General features: G+C 36.7%; 1 protein-coding gene across 1 annotated transcript in view; it reads left to right on the top strand.

Annotated features, from left to right (window-relative positions):
* The window catches only part of UNC13C (unc-13 homolog C), a 130,800-nt gene that overhangs the window by 70,088 nt on the left and 35,101 nt on the right, over positions 1 to 25,611 (top strand). The window contains exons 17-19 of the mRNA XM_058033609.1: positions 4,775 to 4,908; positions 11,072 to 11,157; positions 25,240 to 25,366. Coding sequence (XP_057889592.1) covers positions 4,775 to 4,908; positions 11,072 to 11,157; positions 25,240 to 25,366 — 347 coding nt within the window. The remainder of the gene's footprint in view (positions 1 to 4,774; positions 4,909 to 11,071; positions 11,158 to 25,239; positions 25,367 to 25,611) is intronic.

Raw genomic sequence — 25,611 nt, 5'->3', positions numbered from 1 at the left:
TTTTTCAGGCGTGGAAATTTCAGTGTCAAGTAATAATTCTTGTGAAGCCCTTTGTTATATTTATGTATTGCTTTAGATTCACTGAAAAGGTTCTGGCATGCAGAGGGTACTTAGAGATCTCTCTTTGTGTTGCAGCATTGTGTTTGATGGGCAGCGTGTTAACAACAGTAATAAAAAAACATTTGGTAAATTACCTCAGAACAGAAGGATGCATTTTGTGCTATGGCATTTCCAACTCCTTTCTGAGAATTCTCTGTCAGAAGAAGACCAGATCTTACAGATATAATTTCTTCTTAGCAGCTTGTCTGACAACACTGGTTAGGAAGTCAAAGAGCTTGCAATAAGTGAGGGGCTCACTTTGATCTTCCTCCACCTACTCCCTGCAGTAGCAGAACTTTTCTGGGTGGGTGGGTCAGGTCTAAACCACAGTATCACTTGGCTGGCCACTGCAGAGAGCTATTCACGTTCACTGCCCTAAACAGATAGACCAGTTAAACCAGCTCCTTTCACCTGCCAGTCCTTGAAGGAAAAGGCTGACAATTCTTGATGAGAATTAATCCAAAAGAATTCTGTTCCACTTCAGATGGAATACATAAAGTTGCTTGGAGAAGGTGTGGGTGCCCCATCCCTGGAAGTGTTCGAGGCCAGTTTGAATGGGACTCTGAGCAATGTGGTTTAGTGGAAGGTGTCCCCTGCCCAGAGAAAGAGGAATAAAAAATACAATCTTTGACATCACTTCCAACCCAAACCATTCTGTGATTCTATGGTGATTCTTTAAATAGGGTTTCAGTTTCAAAGAAGTTAAGAGTTTAGGAGTTAGTTACTGTGTGACAGCGCTGCGCAGGGAAATCCCTCACAGGTTTTGAATGCATGTCTGCAAGTGGTTTCTGGCTTTAGGCTCTGTTGAGTAAATTCTGTAAGGCCGAATTTTCATTTTTTTAGATACTAAAAATATCTTTTAAAATTATATAAAATCCTAAAAATTGGTAGACATTATATGTGAATGTCTACATATGTGTATATTTTATATTTTTTTTTATATATAGTGCATATTGTACATTTGCTGGTGGTTCTATATCAAGTAATATTATATGTAATGTAAGTAATAAATATGCAGTTTAAAATATGGAAGAATTGTTAAAATTAATATTTCATTGTCCAAGACTGATCTATAAAACTGCCCTCTGCAGCCTTGTGCTGATCAAGGCCACTGTGTTAGTTTCCATTGAATTTCCACTGTGTCATTATTTATATAGAAAATTTTGTATTCTGAAACCTAGCTTGGGGCTTGCAGGAGACAGCAATACATAACTTTCTGATATCATAGGATTCAATTTATCAAAGTCACACAGATAATAATGGATATTGATTGCACAGAACATAACAAAATAAAAGCAAAGAAAATTTAACCAGACATTCATCCTACGATCTGGTAAAATCAGTGATGGGAGAAGTTGAAAGCCCTATGTTTCTTAGACTAGGCTTTACAGATTTGTCTCAGGGTAATAGAGATGTAGATTTTAATCTTGCTTCACACTGGGTCTGAGATTGCTTTCTCCAGTCTCAGTCACTTTTCTGGAGTACAAAATGTTTGTTTGTCAACAGTTTAGCCCTTTTTTTTTTCCATTAAACTCAGAAAACTCCCTCTACATTTTATTTTTCTCTTTAAGAGAGTATCAAAACACCAGTAATGATTTTGGAGGCTCTGTACTGCATAATCTATTGCTTGAATATGAATTTGGTGACTAGGAAATTGACATTAAAAGGGAATTGAGAAAAACATGATTCCATGCAAATAATTTATTTCAATTAATATCCTATGAAAAACTGTTCTTACACAGTTCCTCTTTCTGATTTTGATGTCTTCTGTCGCAAAAAATAAAGAATTATCCCCTAGTTTGGATGTTGCATTAAAAACCCCACAGAGAATCTCCAGTACTTAGTGTATTTGTGAATCTTAAGTGAATAATATGACTTTTATTGTAAGTTGTTTGCTGCCACTGTAGGGTGATCCTAAAGACAAGAAGCACCCAAGTCAATCAATATGAGAGTATAAAAACTTGTCTTTTCTGCTCTTATTGCTTGTTTGATCTGCCAGCAGAAGCCCCTTAGGAATATCATTGTTGTGCCTTTGGCCAGTCACTCATTGAGCTTTTAAGCAAAGAATATCTTGTGGCCTTTCATGGTTCTGTGCATGTGGGCAGCATTACCATCCAAAGTGATGCTACAGGACGTCAAGGTATTTTAAATAACCTTTCCTATGTGAAAAAGCTCATGGAAAAGAAAGTGATTCTGCTAATTGGCAAACTTTCATTCATATCAGTATTTGGAAAGGTCTCTTGGTTACTGGATGAGCAGTCTGTGATTTGAGCTTATTCAGTGCTGTAACAAACAAAAACAGAAGACAGGAAACTTCAGCAACTCATTTATTTTAAAATTAAGAACCATTAATAGCATCAGTTTAATTAATGATTTTGTCATCTTGCTATTTTAAGAATTTATGTTACTCTTGAAATTTTTAGTTGTATTTTTAAAAAATTCTCATTGTTATTATCCTCTACAATAATAAGCAGTATTTAGAATCTCCTGTAACTTTTCACTGTATTTGTTCCAGTGTGGCAGTAATTAGGTATATCAGCTATTTAGTTGATGCTTTTACACTGACAGTTTCTTCCAAATGGGTGCAATGAGAGTGAAAAAAATCTAAATTGCAATCAAATTTCCACCATTGTTTTACCTCATTCTAACAGCACCGCACCAAGCCAGAGCTGGGGTAGCACTGTCAAACACACAGTGTGGTTTTGGGCATTGCCCTGTGCAGGAATCCAAGGGCTGGACTCTGGTCCTTGTGGGCCCCTTCCAACTCAGAGTATTCCATAATTCTGTAATGCTTCTACAAAGGCATCTGCTGTACATAAAGCAAATAATAGTGCTGACAATAATGAGGTAAAAAGAGCTTGAATGATTATAAGCATGTCTAACACACTAAGTAGATTTTAGGATAAAGAATGGAAATAACAACTAGGGATGGGCAGAGTATGCACTTTCTCTTCAGGACATAAAACTTCATCTGTAATGTGAGACTATTTTAAAAATACCTTCTCTGGGACTTTTATAAAGGTCATACAGATTTTAAAGAGATTTCTTTTCCAGAGAATTATGGTAGAAAGGACCTCCTTGTGCAACTATTACATTGTAAATGTAATACTTTTTGCTATCTCTGTTAAAGAACTGAATTTTGCATTCTGTGATTCACATTCACAGCCATGAAAAGCTGTCTCAGCTACATGTCACTTGCTGTGAAATACAGTTCTTGGATAAGATGCTGAGCTACATATGAGGTGGCTTTGTCTTCTACAGCTGCCTTTCAGTTGGTTTGATTTAACAAGCTTCTGAGAAAAAAAAAATGGTCTATTAGACCTACATCTTTGATGTAGAAACAAGGCCTTTTTATTAAAAATCTAATGTATACCAGGAAATGCTCTTATGAGTGACATTAATGCTCTAATGTTCATTTCTGTTTTGCAAAGCTCTCTCATTTGCATGCACAGTTGTTAATTGTTGATGACACCAGACCCACCATCCTTTGACCTCCTTCTGAGCTTTATTTCTGTTGCTTTATAAACTGAGGTGGTACCCTTTGTAGATCCTCTGAGTATGCAGCAGTGTGATTAATGATACATGTCTAAAATATTCCACAGTGGCCACAAAAACAGTTTCAAATAGGTGTTGTTGAAATTCCCTTTCTGCCATTCTAAATGCTATTCATACATAAAAGTCAATTGGGGTTAAATTAACATTTAATTAATTCGCTGTGACACGTATATAGTGTTAGGCATATTCAAAAAGATACCAGGTCCATTGAAGTGGTCGTAGTTGGACTAGGAATGAGAAGTACAGGGAATATGTGTTTAAACTTGCAGGAGCACAGGCATGTTTATTTTCTGACTTACTAGCTGAGACCCCTTTCAATCTCACACAGCAGTGTAGAAGAGCATGTGTAGATCGAGCACGTGCAGGCATAGCTCTGTGTGGCAGAAATTATTCATGTATGTGGCCATACAGAATTAAAATATTTCTTTTCATATTTGGGTCCCTACAATGAAGTTATTTATTGGACAATGATGAGGAATCTGATCCTTCTGCAAGCAAAGGAATGCAAAATACTTTTTTAGTATTTTAGGACTAAAATTTTAGGAAATTTTAGGTTAAGAATTAATAAATAAAAATTGTAGAGACAAAGTCTGTCTGTAAATGCATATTGTAGTAAAATTAAAGAATATAAAATTCTCAATAACATAAAGGGAAATTCAATTGCTTCTTCATTTAGACCATACATCAGAAGCAGCTGCTAGGCTGAATACCTTCAGCATATAATTCAAAACAAAACATTAAATACTCCTCAGCATTGATTTTTTTGAGTCTTTATTGTGTTGGGTATAAAAGTTCTGCCTCAACAGGCAATTCTACCTGTGCTGAGTCTCAGCACAGCAAAGAATTTAATAATGTATCTAATTACAGCGTGAGCATGCAGTAAAAACCAAGTCTCTATTGATCTCCTTTGCTGACATGACAATCTTTACACTATGGTTCTTAATATTTGTGCACAGCCAAGTACAGTTTTTCATATGTTCTGCTCTGTTAGTTAGCCAGTCTTTGTCCAAAATTTCTAAAGATTCTTAATATGTCACTCTTCACAACCAAGGAATGATCTATAGGTGGGACTCCCATAGTATTTTCTCTAAGAAAAATATATTCAATCTTGTTTTAACAGAGTAAGAAACAAGAAGTTCCTAAAGAAGAACAGGGACCAACAACAAAGAATTTGGATTTCTGGGCACAGCTGATTACTCTGATGGTCACCATTATAGATGAAGATAAAACAGCATATACACCAATCTTGAACCAGTAAGTAATTACTTTCCCCAAAAAATTAAGAATCATGGATTTATTAAAATAAGTGTAAGAAATACACCTGAATTAGAAGTTATATTTTAAATAGATTCTAGGTAGAGATTTTTATACAGAATATTGTATTGACATAGATTGATAAAAACTTAGTGCTCTGATAATGGAAAGAAAATCTTTTGGTTTAGGAACATTAAGGACTGGTGATATATGAGTCATCTCAAAACTTTAGGTAGCAAACTATGCTACATGAGATATAAATGGATAGAAGGGAAATGTCAGTGACATTTCAGTGCAAGGCATTTTCAGTATGATGATATTGATGGTATGGGAGCATCATGGCACACATGGTGTTCAAATCTTGCTGAAACTCATTTAGGCATGGTTTCCAGGCATGTAATTGTAAAAAAAAAAAAAAAAAAAAAAAAAGTAACTTCACAAAAAGACCCTATCTGAATTCATAATTGGCTGGCCAGACTGACTTGAAAATGTATGAAGTGGAGAGCAGTATCCCAGAAATGGAATTTCACTTCTCAGAATTGAAGATGTAGCAGATGAGAGAGGTACAATCAATAACCAAGACAAATGAAATAATTTAAGGTTTATACATGAGTAGAAAACAGAGAAACAATTGATAAATGCAGGAAAAGAAGGCAGTGCTGGGCTTTGAACATGAAATATTTAGAAAGAGTGCAAAGGAACATGTTTCACATATTACAGCTGGAGAAATGGGCCTTGCACCAATTGAAATGTGACGTGATGAAGCCCTGGGGAAATTTTTTAGCTCTTTGGAGCCATTTTACAGAGAGATTGCAGAAAATCTGGGCATAGTCTGGCTGTGATGACTTCTGCAAAAGTTAACATTGAAACCTACATCTGTATTATGACTAAACAATTAATAGAGGTTTCTGCAATTGCATTTAATTGAATGCTCTGAAGGGGAGCAGGAACAATCTGGTTTTTTCAGCCAAAATAGGTTAGATACTAAAAGGCACTCTATACATTGAGATGTGCTCGTCTGTTGATAAAAGGTACTATTCTATTTATGGCCCCACAGGAAAAGTGACAAAGAAACCTCCTGGTGATAACCAGAAGCTGAAAGACTTTGAAAATCATTGACTTCTGACTCCTTCCTTTACTTGAAATAAATATAGTATCACTTCAGTACTGGATAATAAACATTTCTTTGTTAATTATTTGTTGCACTGACCCTATTAAGGAATAAGCTCTTACCCTGTAGAGGAAAGAAAACACTTCCTGTTTACTCCATTTTAATGTCATAGTGCCAAGTTTCTCCATTAATGAAAGCTCAACCTTTTGTCAGACAGGCTATACAAATACTACAGTAAAATATATAATTGAGACAAAAACATGTATGTGATTCATTTCAGTCTCTTCATTGAAATTAAACAAGTGTAATTGTGGGTTAAGTATCCTAAACATTGTTCTAGCTCTATTTTTATACAAATTTGAGGGAGAAAGTAAAGGCATAAAGAACAGAGTTCCTCTAAGGGGATTAGTAGGTTCCCTGAAGTACAGATGAATGATTGTGTAAGATGTGAAGAGAGAATCAGGAGTGGACGGAATTGGGACAGATTAAGGGAGAGAGCTTGTGTCTCTGACTTCTCCCTGGTTTTTGCTGTTGTTTTGTAAGTGAAAGAGTGAACATAGGGAATAGCATTTCTTTTAGAAGTAGAGACATCAGAAGTAAAAGATGATGAGACTCTAGGTGGAAAAAACTTGAAAAACTGTTCAGAGTTGCTTTGGATATATTTTTATTTAAAGAAAAGCTTCTCCTAACACAAAAGCAGCATGTAAAAACTATTGAGACAGTAAGGCAGCCTCTTTCCCCCCATTTACCCCAGAAAATGAAATGGGTTAAAATAGATGAATGGGAAATATAACTTGAATAAACAAGAATCCTGCAAAAATATTACTCCTTATTAGAAATATATGGCCATGCAGTGTCTCAGTGGAGTATTCAGGCCTGCATCCATTTGAATCCTATTTTAGAAATGAGGTAACTGAAGATCCCCAGGAGAGCATTCTGATAAAAGTTTTCACAATTGTATAATATTGCTCAGAATTCTATTCCTCAGCCAGTTTTGGAAACCCTATTTTTATATCCACCTTAGAGGCAAAAATTACACTGTGATGGAGTAGTTTGAACTGTATCAGGTTATGAATCCAGATGAAACATGACATGATGGCCTCAGCAACACTGCAGTCACTGACAGAACACACCAGACCAGCCAGTGGGAGTGTGGGGGCAACATGCAGTTCTTACATGACATGAGAAGCTTGACAAGTTTGAGGGAAAAACATGGTCTCATGGTCTGGTATTTATTTTTATAAAATCTTCATTCTAGTAGTTAAACAATGTAAATTGTGTTAGAAACCTGAATCACAGGCAAATCCAGGGCTTCCTGGCACTTCTAAATATCCAGTGAGGCAGGAGAAATTTCTATCAAAATAAAATATCTATTCTAATAAAAGGAACATCAAATCAAGGACAAAACCTTCAAGTTAAATATGCTTCTGTGTTTTGAAAGCAAGATCTAAACTTAGAGCCCCTGCCTTTTTTTTTTTTTTTTGGGGCATATACTCAAAAAAGTCCAGTTGTCACTGTAGTATAAGTTTAAGAAACAAGACAGTTCTAATGGGACTTTTAAATTTGTTCTTTACCGCTCCTCAGATGCAGTGTTAGGATCTGTTTTCTCTGTGATCACATTGTGTTCCACACAGTATGGAAAGGACTAACACATGAAATCTGCAGGAGCAGATCTCCTCGTGCTTCTGGAGCTAGGATGTTTAATACCTCTGAGAAGTTGGGGATAGTAACTTATATTGTAGAAACAGCATAATTGTAACCTGCATGTCAGTGAATTATGAAATATAGGCCAGTGGAAAAAAAATTATGGAAGTGAAAAAATCAGAGTACATTCTATCATGAATTGGGCTACATCAGGCCAACTTTAGAATGTTTCTTTCATGATAGAAAGTGTATCTGATGTGGTTGTGTCTTGATGCAGTGATATTCCTCATTACGAATTACACTTTATTCTGTGGTAGCATGTGAATATCACTGATTTCATTGAATTTGTGAACATTATCCTGTGAACAAAGCTGTTCTCATTCTTTCTCCATACCCACTGCAGCTTCTCATGTAACAATGTAACACTGACAGACCAGGTTAGTTATATTGACTATATACAGCACCTGTCTTGCCCATTATTTTTCATTCAGGGAAAGGAGTGTTAAAAATAAAGCTTTGGATAGATGGAGGAAAAAGCACAAAATGTAAGAATAAATGAGCTCTTTGCTCACATTTAAATGGAATACATCTTTTCCAAAATCAAATAAAACTTTTGTCTCTAAGAGTTAGTGAAGCAGAGGCCATGGCCAGCCCTCCACAGATGGTGTGATCTATCTTCCTGCTGCATGCACAGCACAAAACTGAATGTATTCTCCCCCTAGGACTGGTGAGATTTAGCACCTGGAAGAGACTTAGCCACCAAGTATGGAATATGAGCTTTTCTGGGAAAGTGCATCTGAGGTTCAGAGGCCTTGATATTCTCAAGATGTAGCAGACTGGAGATTTGGCAGCACAAATTATGAAAAAACATTTTTAATTGTCATGATAGAATTTTCTGGCGTTAGGGTTGAACTAGAGACATGCAGTACTGTTTGGGATAAATGCTTTGGGGGTTATATATGTTTCACTTATACACTGATTATTTTCATTTTTTTTTAAGCTGAGTTCAATTTCATTCCATTGATCTTTGGTTTTATATATTGCCCTTCATTAGAACTAGGCAATGAGAACTGTTTTCACTAAATTTTTGCTTAATTAAAATCAATACAGTGAAGATATATGTGGCTGTCTTGTATATGCAATTTAGTATTTTTGGAAATACATAGATATGGTAATGTACAGGCAACATAACTCTTCTGGATAAACTGAGATTTTATATAGTTCCAAGAATGACATAGAAATTGGGAAAACTATGGCCTGTGGGGCAGTTATAACTGTAGCAAGAGACAGCTAAATGACTGACACAACCAGAACTCTGCTGGTTGTCCTTTTGCTTCACTGAAAAATGTGAAAATACATGGTTTTTACAAAGATTAGAAAATGTAATGTGTAGAGACTTGCATGAGAAATTTCTCTGATATTTTGCTCCTTATGGATCAAAATTTGAAGTAGTTTGAAAAAGTTTTCTTAACTAAAAATAAGGTGATAAAATACAAATAATACAAAATACCATACTTATATAGCTGCTTTAGTATTTGACCTTTGATTATCCCTTCCCTTTAATAAGACAGCTGCTTCTGTTACCATTTATCTTTAGCATATGGAATGTCCTGTGTGGTTCTGTTGTGCTTTGGCTTTGTCACTTCTCACATACAGTAAACTGCAAGGACACCCCTGGTAGTTCCCCTATGCCCATGACTGGCAGCTGTGCAATGCCCACCAGTCTGTTTGAGGCATAAAAACTGGCACCAATTTTAGACTTCACCTAACTGAAGCCAGGTGGGATGTGTTGAACTAATTTAATCAACATTGATAATTGCAGTTTGTGTGTGTGTGTGTGTGTGCTTTCACAAGTTAAAATGCATGGACAAATCTATTTATCACTAATCAAACAAGTGCATTTTTATCAGGCCCAGCCTTGCCTTATGGCCAGCCTTGCAATATGCTCAAAACACAGTGTCAATATTAAATCAGCTGTTAAATATTTCCTCAGAGCCACACCATCAAAGTTTAAGTCTGGTGCTAAGAAAGAACTCAGAGTGGATTGGAGGTAAAGAAGTTAAGACAGTTGAAATACATTTCAGTTTTTGAACAGAAATTAATTTTGTGGTAATAGAATTAATATGAAGTTCTTTAATTGAGCAGTCATTAGCATAAAGAGGGCTCAGTGAACTGAGCTAGCAACTGCTTCCTATTAAAGTGGCAGAGCTAATGAGCTGTTTAAGTACTTTTTCTTCGCAGATATGATCAGGGTCAAATAGGTCTCTAAAATGAATACATTACTTAGATCTTACTGCTACCACTTTAAAGTTGCACATAATTCTCACTCTTTCTATGTCAACCAGACCTTTAAAATTCTTACATTTTTACAGAAATTATTATGGAATATTTTCTGAATTTGATTAGTGCTTTACAAAAAGGTCAAAATACTTTGTATCCAATTCTCTGCTAGTGTATAGTGTAATAACCTCCACACAAAAGCCACACAGCTCTGTGTATTTCCTCATTAATACATTCCCTTATTTTATGTTTCCTGGTGAACTGTGGGTGATTTGTGTGGCTCTCACTGCATCCCTGTGCCATAAACAACTGCTTTACCCCAGTGGGAGATTCTGTGTTCTACTTTCTACTCTTCATCTGCCTGACCTGCCTGGCTCTGCCTCTGTGTCCTGAGAATGGCTCTTATTAATATCAGTTCCACACCTGCATTGGACAGCTCTTTTTTTAAAACCAAAAATGTGACAAAAACACAGTGTTGATCACTAAAATGCCAGCTTTTGCTAGTTGCTGACAGTGAAAATGGTAACTCAAAGATCAAGGCGTTTCTTTTGCACTGAATAAGAAGCAGCTGGGATCTATGAAAAATTTGTGTAAAAGTACTTAACTGATAACAGCAGAAAGTATCTAAAAAGGATTTCTCAAAGATGACATGAAGCATGAGACCAAATCTAAAATTTTGAATCTAAATCTGCATTTCCCTACTTGTTATAGTCTTTGTTATTTTATCCATACATCAAGGTGGAAGTCTTGAGTGAATTGGATTCTGTGAGTATATAAACCAATATAGCTTCACAGACAGCTTCACTCTTTTCCACTGTCAAAAGGGAATTAAGGAAAACCTGTGGCTGCTAAACATCTGAGCCAACTGTTTCATGTTCTTCCTAAGCCATCTGATTTAACTAAAGTTGAGGAATCATCTGCAAGATAGATGAATGTTTCTTGATTTAAAATGTCATATGAAGGAAGTTTTTATTTGAAGGTTGGATGGTTTATATAATTGTTACAGAACATAAGATACAGTAAGTGCATACTAGGGCAATTATTTTGTGGAAATATTTGCCTTTTTGTTGTGCAGCTGTAACATCATTCCTAGCAGCAGGTGAACTGATGTGATGTGATTGATTGCAGGTTCCCTCAAGAGCTGAACATGGGAAAAATCAGTGCTGAAATCATGTGGACTCTGTTTGCCCAGGACATGAAATATGCTCTGGAAGGTAATTAGAACAAACTATTAATTTCACTAGTGAGTTCAGCAAGACTGATTTCCACTGTAAGTGATACCAGGCATGAGATTTCTTTGTGTGATTAGAGCTTTCTGGTGTACTTGTTTAAGATGTTTGTGAGTTAGTGAAAAAGAAGGGTTATAAGGAATCAAATCATTTCACTGTGAATATATGAAGTTATCTGTGAAAGAAGAACACAAAAGAATTGTGATTTGAAATGCTGCTTCTTAGATCTGATAAAAACCTTCAGTGTCCAAAGAGACCCACATGTGTTTGCTAGAGAGCCCTGTAGATATTCCGATTTTTCTCACTAGCTGAAATTTCCTAACTTGCCCATAAGGAACATTTGTGGAATGAAATTATGGAGGAAGCACACACTTATAATTAAATCTTTTTGTGTTCAAAAGGCAGGATGTATTCATTCTAGTTCCAGCAGAATCAAATACAGTTTCATTTTATCTCTTAAGATATTGTGGTTAACCATTGTTAAAATATATGGGGTTTTGCTATATAGCAGATTGTCTCCAACTAATGGCTTCAAACACACAATAAAATATAGTTATTGCAGCAAACCAAGTAAAAATACCTGCATGAAACTGGCATTGTCTTTAGTCAAGTCTGCTAATAACTACAGAGTAAGTCTAAAAAGGGTGAGAAAAAACACATGAGGTTCAATTTTAAAAACAATGCAATTCAACAGGCATAAAGGATTAAAAAACCCAAATATTTGAAGATACACTTCTATATTATTCTCTCCAGAATGTCTAATGGGATAATATCAGTGCAGTGGTGCTCTTGATAGCATGGCAGATTTTCATGATGATAATTGAAGTAAAAAGATGAGTGGCTAGAATGGCTATTGGTGGAAGAACTGTTTTGTTCCTCTGCTGGTGTGTTTCTTTATTTTGTTAATTGTGTTATATGAATGTGGAACTTCCTTACTAAGCAGAGCAGAAAGGAAGGAAGGTAATGAAAATATGTACAAAAAAAACAGAAGACATGAGACATCTTATATGTGGGTAGGAGAAGAGATGTTCAAACTATTGTTTCAAAGTGCTGTTCTGTAGTCATGTCAGAGTGAATCAGAAATGAAAGTTTGAGAAGGGATGTCAGGCAGATCATCCTTTAAGAGTGATCAGTGAAAGCAAAAGTTTCCAAGAGCTGAGAAATGTGAAGACCATGTGAAAGCCACTGGTTTCACTTAAAGCATAATCCTGGTGTCATCAGGGAATCTTCTATCTGGAGAGGCTGTCAGTCAGGAGCAGCTATCAGAAAACTGCTGTTCAGTAACTCAGTGTTGTGATTCCCTTACAGATAGCACAGATTACTGAGGATTTCTAATAGTCACCAACTGCCACGACTTCATGACCTTGGGTGTGTAGTTATACTCTGCACATGGACATCCATCCACATGAGCACCCAGGGCTTTAGCCATTGAACTATAAACATTCTGCACTGCAAAGAAATAATCCACAAAACATCACTCACTCTATTTGTTCATTAGAGCACACTGATCACTCAAAAGGCAGCTTCAGAACAAGTTGTGGCTTGTTTATTGGTTGTAAAGAATATAACAAGAAGCTCATAAGAAAGACTTAATTGTACAATATATAAAATGTGGATGTTAGGACTGAATCAGGATTTTAAAATAAATTTTAATGTTAATATTAATCCTTATTCTGCAGAGAGAAATGTAGAAGGCATTTGACTTTTATGTTCCAGACCAGCCCCTGAATGTGGTCTCATTTCTGTGTTGCTGTGGATACTGACTTTCTGAGGAGAGTAAATGCCATTGTTGGCATTAGGAATTCTAAACTGCTCCCAGAATCATTAGTGAAACAGTTCCTGCGTATAAATAATAATTAAAGGAAAATGAAATTAGTATAAGTTATTATTTTGAAATTAGTATAAATTATTATAAATATACAAAATTTCACCTTCTATGATTTCATTCCTAAGCAGGAACCTCAATAAATCTAGTAAAAAAATATAGATCAGTATACTGATCCTCTACCCAGCTTTGCTGGGATTTGAATTGTGAATTCTGTCGATAGATATTCTGCAAACGGGGTTTAACTCAGTTGTTGAGGGCAATAATATTTTTTTCTTTAGATTCTATAAGATTAGAAGCAAGCTCTTAAATATGTTCACAGTTGGTCCTCATGGTTTTAATGGAGTTCATTAAAATGCATTGCATTCTGCTATGCCACTCTCGCCTTCCAAGTTATTAACATACGCTACCATCTGTTCATACCTAGTGTCCAGGGCTGTGATTGAAATCTTTCCCTACTCTAATTTAGTATTAATCTCCTGAAGCAGCATCTTTTGTGCTATGAAGTTGATTCCTTTCTGCATCCAATCAAGAAGCAATGAACTGGTTCTGCATTGTTTGCAAAAGGATTCCTCATGTGATAAAAAAGATTGGATTAGCTCATCCAAGATCCTGTTTCTGGTTTTACCCACTTTTTTGTATTCACAAATATATCCAGCCACACACATTAGTTTAAATTCAGGAACCAGCAAGACAGCAAAAATTGGAGCATCCACTTTCCATTGTTTTTCCCTTTTCCTGAGCACGGTTCAAAATGGCTGTTCAGGCTCTCTCCTCTCCCTGTACAGCGGAATCCCTCCTGGATCTGCTCAGGGGGTGTGTGCACTGCAGGGCTGCTGCTCTCCAGCAGCGCCCTCTGCCCACATCCTCTTGTAGAACAGCCCAGCAGCCCAGTGAGAGGCACCAGCTGGCACCACACACCCTCTGCCTTCTCTCCTCCCTTGGTCCTCGGAGGACACTCCAGCAAGGAGGCTCTGCTGTGGCAGGGAGAAGTCGGGGGAGAGCAGCTGCCATGGCAGAGGCCTTTGGCTAGGGAAGAGCAAAGCCACGTCGTGAGAGTACCAGGGCACTAAATTGGCACTGGGGGAACTGCTCAGGGTTTTGGTGAGGGACGAAAGGCCATCCCAAAGCACAGTTCAGTCTGCACAGCTGCCAAGATCAGGGCTACACTGTGCCAAGCTGACATGCCTTGGAAACAAACTATACTAAAACCTGGTATTGAGTTCATAATTTCATTCTAGATTTTCTTCCAATTGAAGTTAATTAAAATGTTTAGCCTTTGGATAGTGTTAAAAGTTTTATGCAAACTTTAACAAATTGAGTTCACACTAGTTATATTCCTTTATTCTGGTTTAATGGATTATTTTCATGCGTAGATTTTGCATGAAAAAGGTATCACATGCTTCTGTTTCAGTGTTGTCTTTTGGGCTCTTTGAAGTTTTTTGTCCTTCTTTGCAGGCTGTCCATGAAGCATCAGTGGTTTGCATGATGCATTATAGATTGTTGTTTGGCGTTTAGTTTACACAAACATCTGATCTTATAGGAAGGTAATATTTTTGTACTCTCTGATCCCCCAATTATTTCATATTTATGCTGCAAAAAAATGAGAACAGAGAGTTTTACCAACAGTGCATATGATGTGTTACTGATTTCATATGGCAAGAAATCTTTTTCTTTACAAGTATGAAGATGCAAAGGTTAAAAGATGATGAGAGAGTAGTAAGCTGAAATTAGACATACAATTGCAAAGTATCTTTTTTTTTTAATTTTTTGTCCTCAGAAATTTCTTTTTTCATATCTTTCAGATCTCTAACTTTTGAATAGGTCAGATCAAATGTCTGAAAATATCCAGTCTTTTAGAAAGAGAACATCCTAATTGCTGTTACTATGATAATCTAATTCTGGTAGTGGCCAGAAGTCAAGACCAGAATTAGGTGAGAAATTAGATGGCTACTATGTAAATAACAGCAACAGACAGTCTCCATCCTGCACAGCTAAGATGCTAAAGGCCTTATAAAAATGGGAAAAGGAGATTGTCATTCCACCATTTTATGCATTTAATGTAAGTTTGCTTTTCAAGTTTGCTGTTGTCTTCAGTACTTAAGGAAATATTATTTTCCTGATTCTCTGACAGATACTTCATCCATGACAGAAACTGATGAAGTGATTTGAAAGAGAAGAGGCAGGTCCAGGAGTTGATGCTGAGCACAGAGACAACATAGAAAAATCCAAAAAAGGCTAATGCTGCCCAGAGAAAGGTCACGCCATTTGGTGGCAGATTTCAAGTCTATTTTCACTCTAAATTTACAATTTACAAAGTTCTCCTTAAGATGGAATATAGTGTTGGTTTAGAAGGAGGCTACAGAGGTGAGGGAAGGTGAGAGGGAAGGTGTCCTTTATAAAGGACAAGAAGGCAGTATCCACAAGAATGCAGGATGTCATCACTATCAAAATATAAAACCTTTTTATTTTATTCAGTCTCATTTCTGCATTGGCACTTTTCAACAAATGTATTCCATGCTTATCTTTTCAGACACCTGAGGAATTAAGAGTCCTCTATGGCAACTCAGAGAGTCTGTGAAGGCAAAGTCAAGGGGATTACAGCTGGAGTTAAACCTTCCTTTGGCAGATAAGATAGCATGTTGCTGTGATTAGAGGAAGAGGGGAGTTAGAAATGTTCTTTACTCACCATAACAGACAGGGATGTTGTTAACAGCAGGTACACTCTGTACATCCTGAGGGGCTGAGCTTCCTAAATATGAGAATCCACCTGTCGAGGGCAAAGCAGAGCTCTCCAGGCTTGCCCAAAAAGCACCACAGCCATGCCAAATGACAATATTTTTCTGGCATTTATTAGACCCAGTAATTAAGACAGATGAAATGGACAAAACTGCTCCCAGGGGCTGAGTTAATACTTCTTCATATTGTGCTGTAGCACTGTATCATCTTGCTTGCTTGGAACTACCTCAGAGATCTCTGATATGGCACAACCTTGCAGTTGAGACTGTTATATCTATAATTTCCTTGTTCTCTAACCCATTTTCTTGGATTTTACACATTGAACCACCATCAGAACAATGAGTAGTACCACAGTACAAGTCTACAGTAATCTTAGTAAGTTCAAGTTTCTCTGTCTCTGACTGTAGGTGTATGCATGGTGCCAGATTTGCTAGAAAAAAATTATTGCATCAGGGAATGCCTGTCTTCATTGTTCAGTCTTAAACTTGTTGCTCAATGCTGGTAGTGTATATTGTCCTATATATTAAATAATGATAGATGTGTCCTTATTTATTCTTTTTCTAACCAATGACTATTACTCTTGTTCTTAAACACTGTTATTAGCTCTTACCCAGGTAATCATTTACTATAAAAAAATGTATATAAACTTTTCCTGAACATTGCCTAATTGTGACAAAGGCAATTTTTTGTTAGTCAGCTTATACTGGTACCACCATGTTGGATAGGTTATGACTGATTAATAATTACAGGTTATTTATAGCTCACATGGCCCTGCCCTTTCCACAAATGAGTGAGCTGCAGGGAGAAGTGTTTTGGTCAGCTGAATGGGCTGTGTACGACCTGTAGCAGCAAGGGCAGGCAAGACCTCCTCCAGAGTTTGTAGATATCTCAACCCAGAAGAATATGTTGCTGCTTCTTTCTTATTGTCTTTGATTACAATTCATTATCACCAAGATGATACCACTTTATTCCATCTCATGTTTTTACAAAAGCTAGACTTATATCTTTTGTCTGAACTAATTTTATGGCTGGGGAAGAAAAACAAAAACCCCAAACAAGCAAAACCTCTAAGCAAAAATGTGACTTTTTCCTCTCAGACAGTCCCTTAAAGGACCAGCATTGTTTAGTGCAGTGCTGCATCTGCTGGTAGGGGAAAGCTTTTATCCTTTTGTTTTCTCGAGGGGTTTCTTCCCCTTATCTCTGTCAGAGTGAAGCTGCATAATTCTCACACTGCAGCAGCGGAATGTAGGTGCTGCACCTCTTCCTGCATTCTGTGAGCTAATCACACAATGAATCCGCTTGTATTTTGGACTTCCTTCATTGAGAAACAGTGACTAATAACAGCTTTTTGGAAAAGAAATACCTTTCTTTATCAACTAGAATACAATATTTAAGTTAAAGAAAATCAAAAATAACAAGCAACCTCTGCTATCTTTAATCATGCCGATTTTTACTAAGACACTGCTTTAAAGTTTTCCTCACACAGCAGCTGTTCTCCTAGTTTCTGTTTTCTTATATTGAACACTCAGTCTTTTACTTTCAGGACTGTTCCATAGAGTTTTACTTGTGTCTTTTTCTCCTCTAGAATCTGAGGTCAATTTCCTCTTATGGGGAAGTGCATTAGTTCCAAACTTTAATATTTGATACTGCTTCACCCCCAGGAGAATATGATAAATCTGTTAAAACTGCTTGTTTCCACATTATCTTTTAATAAGCCTTAAGTGCAGTTTGCTGGGTGAGAATTAGAAAACACCTCTCTGGTTTTCCCTTTTCAGGCAGAGCCAGATTGAACACAGGTAATTATTTAAGTGCAGCCTGGCATTTATCTTCCTGCTGGATTCTTCCTGGTTTGTACTTCATTTTACTAATTGCTTGTAAAATGCAAGCATGCCTGTTTGATAAGGTTTTATGCTCACTTTGCCTACTAGTGATGAGACAAAGAGCACAGAATCAGATCTTTATGGAAAAACACATTTTTTAAAAAATTAAGCAGTAAGTAGATGGAAGAAACCTATCACAAAAATTACATTGAAGATGCAAAGCTGAGTATTCAATAGTTACGTTCCAATGCTATTGAAGTGCTCTTTGTTACCTTTATTCAGTTTTCCATCCTAGATTCAGGCATTATGCTATCAAATCATAAAAACATGGAATGGTTTGGGTTCAAGGGGACCTTAAAGATCATCCACTTCCAACCCCCATGCCATGGGCAGGGATGCCACCCACTAGACCAGGTTGCTCTGGGCCCAGTCCAACCTGGCTTGAGCACTTCCAAGGATGGGGCATATATTCTCTGTTTTGCAATTTTTATTCATATTAGAGTTTTATGAGAGCTTAATCAATATAAATTGGATTCCTATATTAGTATTACTTTTCTTCTTTTATTACTTCATTATTTTTGTTACTTTTATTACTTTCTTTTTTATTACTTTGAATAGATGTTGAAATATCAGTACAAAGTATTTGAAATTTCAATCATATTCTTCAGAACTAGGACTTTAATTATCATCATATCAGATAGGATGGACTATTTCTTCTGCTTCATTTATAGCTTCTATTTCCTTATGCATTCCATGGTCAATAAATACACAAAGCAAGAATTCCATCAGCTGTAAAAAAGCACAGTTCAGATTATTCCACTCACTGGAAGTAAGTGCTTATTTCTTTTTGTATTCAATACAGAATTTTGTCTCCAAATGTTTGTTCTTTGAATATTATCTATTTAGTATCACGGTATGTAAATTTCAATCTGATAGAATATTGAAGGGTGAAATTTATACTGAGGTTTATCTTATTCATTTACTTGTATTCCTGGCATTTTTCTTGTCAGCAAGCAAAACAGAGAAAGTTTATGCATTATCAAGCTGCACATCTTGCATTTCCCTTTTGGTGATAACCCATCCACTTTTCTGGCACTTTTGTGGAAGTATTTGGCTTTGGAAGTAGTAATTAGTTGATGAGACTAATAGAAGTAATAAGGACTAAAAAGAAGCAGTAAAAAATCAACTGATTAATGTTAATAAAATATCAAAGTTAATTTGCCTAAGTAATCTGAAACACTTAGGCAGTATAACACAGTAGGTTAAAAATGTCAAATGCAACGTTTAGAGTAGAAGAGAGGGTAGTTTGTAGCAGGTTCATACATCCCTCGTGTTGCATCTCTTAAGCAGTATATGACATTGGTGTTGATGCCCTTGAAGTTCCCATGAGACATTTATCTCTCCCAAGGAACCACGTACATCTCTGCCTTTTCTGACACCGAGCAGGTGCCCCTGAGCTCTGCTGCACCTGCTGTGAAATGTCAGGCAAAGCAAAGCACTGAGCACACGGCCTCCTGCATGGAGAGCTTCTCCTGGAATGTAAAGGGCAATGTCACATCAGCTTTTACAGTGCACTGCAGTAACGCAGGCATTGATTAGCAGCTTCCACTGCAGGCAAAAAGACGAAAAAGGAACAGTGAGCATTCTTCCTCACCTTTCAGAATATGACAGCCTGTCTTCCTTCCCTGATCTCTGTCACAGAATCACAGAATTTCCAGGGTTGGCCAGCATCTGTGGAGATCATCCAGTCTAACCCCTCTGTCAAGGCAGGGTCACCTGGAGCAGGAATGTTTCCAGGAGGGTTTGGAATGTCTCCAGAGAGGGAGGCTCCATGACCTGTCTGGGAGCTGTTCCAGTGCTCTGCTGCCCTTAATGGAAAGTTCTTCCTCACACTGAGATGGAACTTCTTGTGTTTTATTGCCATTGCTTCTTGTCCTGTTGCTGGGCACCACCACAAAGAGTCTAGCACCCTTCTCTTGGTGCCCTCATTGAGACATTTATATGCATTAATGAGATCCCCCATGAGTTCTTCCTTCTCCAGACTAAACAGGCCCAGCTCCTGTCCTAAATCTCTCTTCATAAGAGAGATGTTCTAGACCTCTCATCGTCTTTGTGGCCTCCACTGGACCCTCTCCAGTAGCTCCTCTGTCCAGGGAGGAAATATGACTCCATAGTAAGGAATCTTTGAAGAAGATCTACAATGCCTTTCTTGATTTATGCATCTTGCCTTAATAAGTGTACTTGGTCTCTTTTTTCTTCATTTTCCCAGTTGCACAGCTTCATTACCCCCCAAATATGTTCCAGGTACAGTCCATTATGTTTGTGAACTGTCCAAAGATATTTTGATAAAAATTTTCAAGTAAACGCAGAGAAAAGGTTGTCTGTTGTGAAAGATACAATATATTTTTTAAAGGAGCATTAGAGGGGGGTTAGAGATAAATGTAATCAAAAAAAGAGGGAATGACAGAAGTTTTTCAGGTTTTGGTTTATTATATTCAACTTGACACAAAGAGCCCTTTCAGAAAGGTCAGTAGTATTTCACATTATAAAAATTAATGTAAATTATACATTATTATCAATTAGTTGTGTTCTACTGTGTATTTCAGTTAATACCCAGTGACTTCCATTGCCTTCAGCAAAGTACAAGAATCCTGGGATGAGATTCTAGTGGAATGTAACATTTTCTTCTAAATCAGTGACAAACTATGAGTTAAATTTTTTCTTCATTTGTGGCCTGTATGCTGTTGCATTCATACAATCAGAGGCTTCAGGTTTCTTTCAGCAGTATAGAGATTAAATCTAGAGCACTATAAGCATAAAAGAGGCTGTGGCATAGCAACTGCTCCTGTATTGTGGAGAAATGGCACTGGGATCAGGTGCATTGAACATTAACTTTTGATTTTATCCAAAATAGAGGTGCATCATTCAGTGTAACATTTCCACAGTGATTCAGAGGGAGGAATACCAATGCATACCCCATCCATATCATTCCTTACTGGAGCTTTGCTTCCTCTAGCTGTACTCAGTTTTGTGTTCCCAATTACCCTTCCCCATTATATGACTGCAAGTTTGGAAATAGGAGGTTTTCTGAAACAGCAGTTCTGGAAGAAATAGATAGCATCTGGCTGTCTCTAGAAAGATTGGTAGGTAATTATTGCAAATAATATGGAATTATGTCACAATGGTTGAGAATAACAGCTGAGTTTTGATGGGAAAATTTGCAGCTAATCCAAACACAAATCCCATAGGCTTAGTCTCAACCATTTCTGTTTAATAAACTGTAGAGCAGTAGAATGCATGTCAGTTAAACAAGCTGGCTGTGATGAAATTAATTTACTACACATAGATATTCTTTATAGTAGTTATTAATCCCTGGAACATTATTTATAAAACCTGAAAAGTGTACACGTTTGGTTTTTTTAGAAAAATCTATTTATGTGTATGTAGTCAATTTGTTAAATTTTACAGACTAATTTCCTTGAAGTTCTTGTTCATAAAGATTTGAAATATACTTTAAAACCATATTATTAGAATCTTTCAGGCAGCTTAACTATATGTTTTTACAAAAATATTGGCTTGGAAACTGCTGTAGAAAAAAAATTGCTCTGAGTTTTTGTACCCAAATAAGGAAAATCAGAGTTGAACAAAATATCAATTTGATTATCTGAATATTTAACATGTTCATCTTTTATGAAGGTTTTTAGATTACTCTTTTTTCCTTTTTTAGCAACTAATACATATCAAAAATTACGTGAAAACTCAGAGTCATGTTATTACCTCAAGGTTAAAAAGAAGAAAGGATTCTGCAGTGAACAAGATTCTATTCCAGTTTGTTAAATGATAATGTCCTTAGTGTCATGTAGATATTTCTGCTTAGTGAGTCATCATTATGACTTTTATTTGTTGTTTTAAGAAAATCTTCCCAGCTTTCTTCAGCAGTTGCTGGAAAAATGAACAAAAACTCAAGCATTATTCCAAAGTACTGTTGTTTGGTTAGGCCTGTGAGGAAAGTACCTTGGATTATAATCCTTCCTGTTATGTTTCTTTATAAATTTTTCTCTAAAAGAACTGCTGCCTGCAATTAAATTACATGCCTGATACAGCATCATCAGGGCTGTGCTGATTGCATCACACACCAAGTTCTTTTCCATATATTAATGCATTCCCTGTAATAGCTTTTAAAAACAATCTCTGTTCATTCTTGAGTATACAAATAACATTGGAGCAGATTTTATCTCTTTTCCTTCAGTGCTGTTGCTTACTGGAGGTCTCCTTAAGGGGATTCCCATCTCTGTGATTGGTAGCAGTGAGATGGAACAATTCCATTCAGTTTTCAGTGTGGTTGCAGTGACAGTTCCTGTTGTAAAAGCACATGTGCATTACAGCATCACCCCTAAGGAGATATTCCCCCCCTACCCCAAGTGGCATCAACGATGTAAAAAAGTTACACTTGCTGGATCTGCAATTCCCAAAAGTAGCTGAAGTGCCCCATACACACAACTAAATTTACAGATGTTACAAGAATCTTATCAGTTTACAAGAATCTTATCAGTATTTTCTCATTGATGCATGACACAGTGATATGCGTATGCCAGGATGGGAACTGAACATGACCTCTTTATGAAACTTATTAGATGAGTAGATGCTATTAAAAATATGCTGCACTATAAGGAATGTGTCAGAAAAGGAGCAGCACAAAATAAAAAACATTATCAGCATTAGGTTTGCTATACTGGAGATTTCCTTACCTAGAATCAGTTATGAGAATGGTCAGGTATTTCTGTTATTATCTCTCCTGAGAGCACATTTGCACACAACTGGCAGGTTTAGTGCCAGACTGACTCTGTAGGATAATAATTTTGCAAAGCAAGAGTAGAGTTTTTCAAAAAAAGTTATATTGTGCAGCTACTACATCTGTCTTCCAGAAAGCCCAAAATGGATATGTCTGTATAGGAAAAAATGGCACTAGCTTTCTCTCCAGGAAAATAGACACAGATTTCCAAAATGCATCCAGCTATCCTGTGCTCACATTTATATTAGCTTGTGCAAGATGTTCAGAAATTAAGGAAGCAATCTATTGGTCCTGATCTAAATTCAGAACACCTACAGTGATGTTGCTGCACTTTGCAACCAAAATCCATGGTTGCCATGGATAAACCCATCTATTATCCAGTTAAAACTGTCACTGCTGACTCATCTGGGCACCTGTTTGCTCCCTTCTTTGGTTTATATGAACTGAAGAGGTAAAATGCATGGATACACAGGACCTCATATGTCCTGTGAAGTCTTTGCTGATTATGGAAAATAGATTTGTAGAAAATTTTCAAAACTTGACAGAAGGCTCACATAGTATATATTTGTGCGTAAATTTTGAGGTACATCTGTTCTCTTTCAACAATGTCTGACCTATATGGTAGTATTTCTAAGAAATGTTGACTTAGAAATACTACCATATAGGTCAGACATTGTTGAAAGAGAACAGATGATGTTCTCATACATTCATGTCAGGGATTCTGGATGTATTTTTCACTTATATGTATTCTCCAAGTAATATCCTTGGAGACTTCAAATATTCTCTACAAGGCATAAAAGCCTGCAGAAAAAAGTTCAGTTATTCCTGCATTACTTTTGTGCTCATTTTTAATGTATTATAAACCTTAACCTTAAAAAGAAAATATTAGTGATTGGTATGTGTAAGTTGCATCCTTCTGGACAAGCTTGCCAATTAGCGGCAGTAGCTCATTTCTAAAATTGAAATAAGCATTTCTTTGGTTTGTGATACTATAATAAACATTCACAAGTTACATTGTATGATCTAGCAACCCATTTATTGAAAGCTTGAATTAAAAAAAGTGCTATTCATTTCAGAAATTCCATTCTTTTGGGATGCAATCTAGGACAGATTTATAACAATGACTTAAGCAGCAGATGTGCAGTGGATTTCATAGAAATAACATCATTTTTGTCAGTGAAAGGCTGGTCTACCTTGTAAGAATACCTTTTATAGAGCAAATGTCTAGCTTTCTGTACTAGTTTATGAAAAACCTGCTACCTAAAAAAAATGATTCCTCAGAACCATGATAGAAGGCAACATCTTTCTCTCTGTGGTCCTGTTTAATGCTAGTTACAGTGATACTGTTCTGGGGAGAGTTTGTAGTATTCTCAAGTAGCATGAACATGAATAAATGCAATATTTAGACAGAAACTGATTTAGTGATTTTTCTTGAGTGTGATGGAAAGGCAGTGAAGGTGAAAATGCTACTGCAATGCTAAAAAGGCAATAAAAGCCCACAGGGGCACTTTATAAGTCGATTTGCACAAAACTTAGTAACTCACTGAATAATAAAATACATCTGAAACACTTGTTGGATGGCATGGTGTGCTACTGGAGTGCTGATTTGGCATAATAATAAAACTGAATATTTCCTTCCTTAATGTAACTGGCTAGATCTGAAAACACAGAATGTGTCATTCACAGTGCATTTTCACTGACAGACAATCCAATGCTACATTCAAGTGTATGACAGAGGATGAGATGCTCCTGCTGTTACAGAAAATTAGGTTCCCATCCAAATATATGAGATTTGTACAATGCTGTGTTGCAAAGCAAGCAGAAGTAAGGAGCAAAAAGGAGGTTTGAAACTGGTAACTTCTTAATACCTAGTATTTACACAAGAGCATAATTCCTGCTGAGTGCCTGTATTAGGCCATTTTTTAAGGGAGCTGGGAAAAGAAATTGCTCTTTTGCTTAGGGAAGGAAGAATGTGCAAGTGACATGACATCTCAGACAAATGAGATCTGTGGAGATTTTAGGAAGCTGTGAGCAGTAAACAAAGGTATGATTATTCTGCCCAAAACTTGTGGATCCCTGGTTTCATGCTGAAGGAGAAGGAAATGAAAGATTTGAGCAAGGATAAAGAGAGAAGGAATGGAGCTGTCCAGGTCTGCGGTGGCTGGGTGAAGAATGCAGAGCATAGGGTACAAGCTAAAACAAGATGACAATCCTGGAAGATGGACATTTGTTCCAAAAAAATTAAATCAGACTTTAAAAATGCAGAAAGTGGTTACAGGTGGCTGCATGATTTCTGCCACCCACCTCCATCTGCATATTCAGTATGTGGAAAACACGAGGACACTGAGAAGGTGAAGTCCATTTGAAAAATTTCAAAAACGCTGTTAAACCATCTTCTCAACTTGTGCCATAAATCAGATGCCTGTAGAGCTGTGGAGTTTTCTCCTCTTTCTTTTTCTTAACTCTGATAAATGCAGCTTTCACAGATTCCTGTAGGACTGGCATTTATAGCTGTTACTTCCTCTGGCTACTACACAGCTATAGTTGTCTTTTCTAGCTTGGCACGCAAAAGCTTCCTAACCATTTTGTAAGAGCCTAAGAAGGATCTAAAGAAGGGGAAGTCATCAAATTTGTGGGGTTTTTCTTACTGCAGTGAAGAGATGGGAGAAGCTTCATTTGTGGACTGGTCTTTAGTTTGTTTTGTTTTTCCTAAGGGTACTCAGATCCTGAAAATTGAAATGCTGGGTATTACTACATCGACAAAAATCAAACCAATTATGCTTTAAAATGCAAGTCCTGTGTTATTATGTCAGCAGTGCACTGAGGCTCAAGAATGTTATTTACTGTTAGAACGCTATTAAGTGCTTTTATTTCCACTCCTTCTATTACAGAACATGAAAAGCAGCGATTATGCAAAAGCACAGATTATATGAATTTGCACTTCAAAGTGAAATGGTTTTATAATGAATATGTGCGAGAGCTCTCTGCTTTCAAGGATGCAGTGCCTGAATACTCTCTGTAAGTGCTGTTTTGGGGAGGCTTCTATGAGGCTGGGCTTCATGCAGGGTTTATTTTGGTCAAATATTTATGCTCAGGTTTGTGCAAGATCTCAAGGTGTGTAGCACCAACTACTTTTTGCACTTCCTTCTCTTTAATTCTTCATTCTATCAAGTGAAAGGGTCCAGGTGTTAAATGTGCAATTAGCTATTTCATAGGTTTCTACAGTTGTTGTAACTCCAGGTCTTTAGAGATGACAAAATGAC

This window comes from Melospiza georgiana, chromosome 13 (genome assembly GCF_028018845.1).
Source record: "Melospiza georgiana isolate bMelGeo1 chromosome 13, bMelGeo1.pri, whole genome shotgun sequence".
Taxonomy (NCBI): domain Eukaryota; kingdom Metazoa; phylum Chordata; class Aves; order Passeriformes; family Passerellidae; genus Melospiza; species Melospiza georgiana.
Note: the sequence above shows the minus strand (reverse complement) of the source record. Positions and strands in the feature narration are given on the sequence as shown.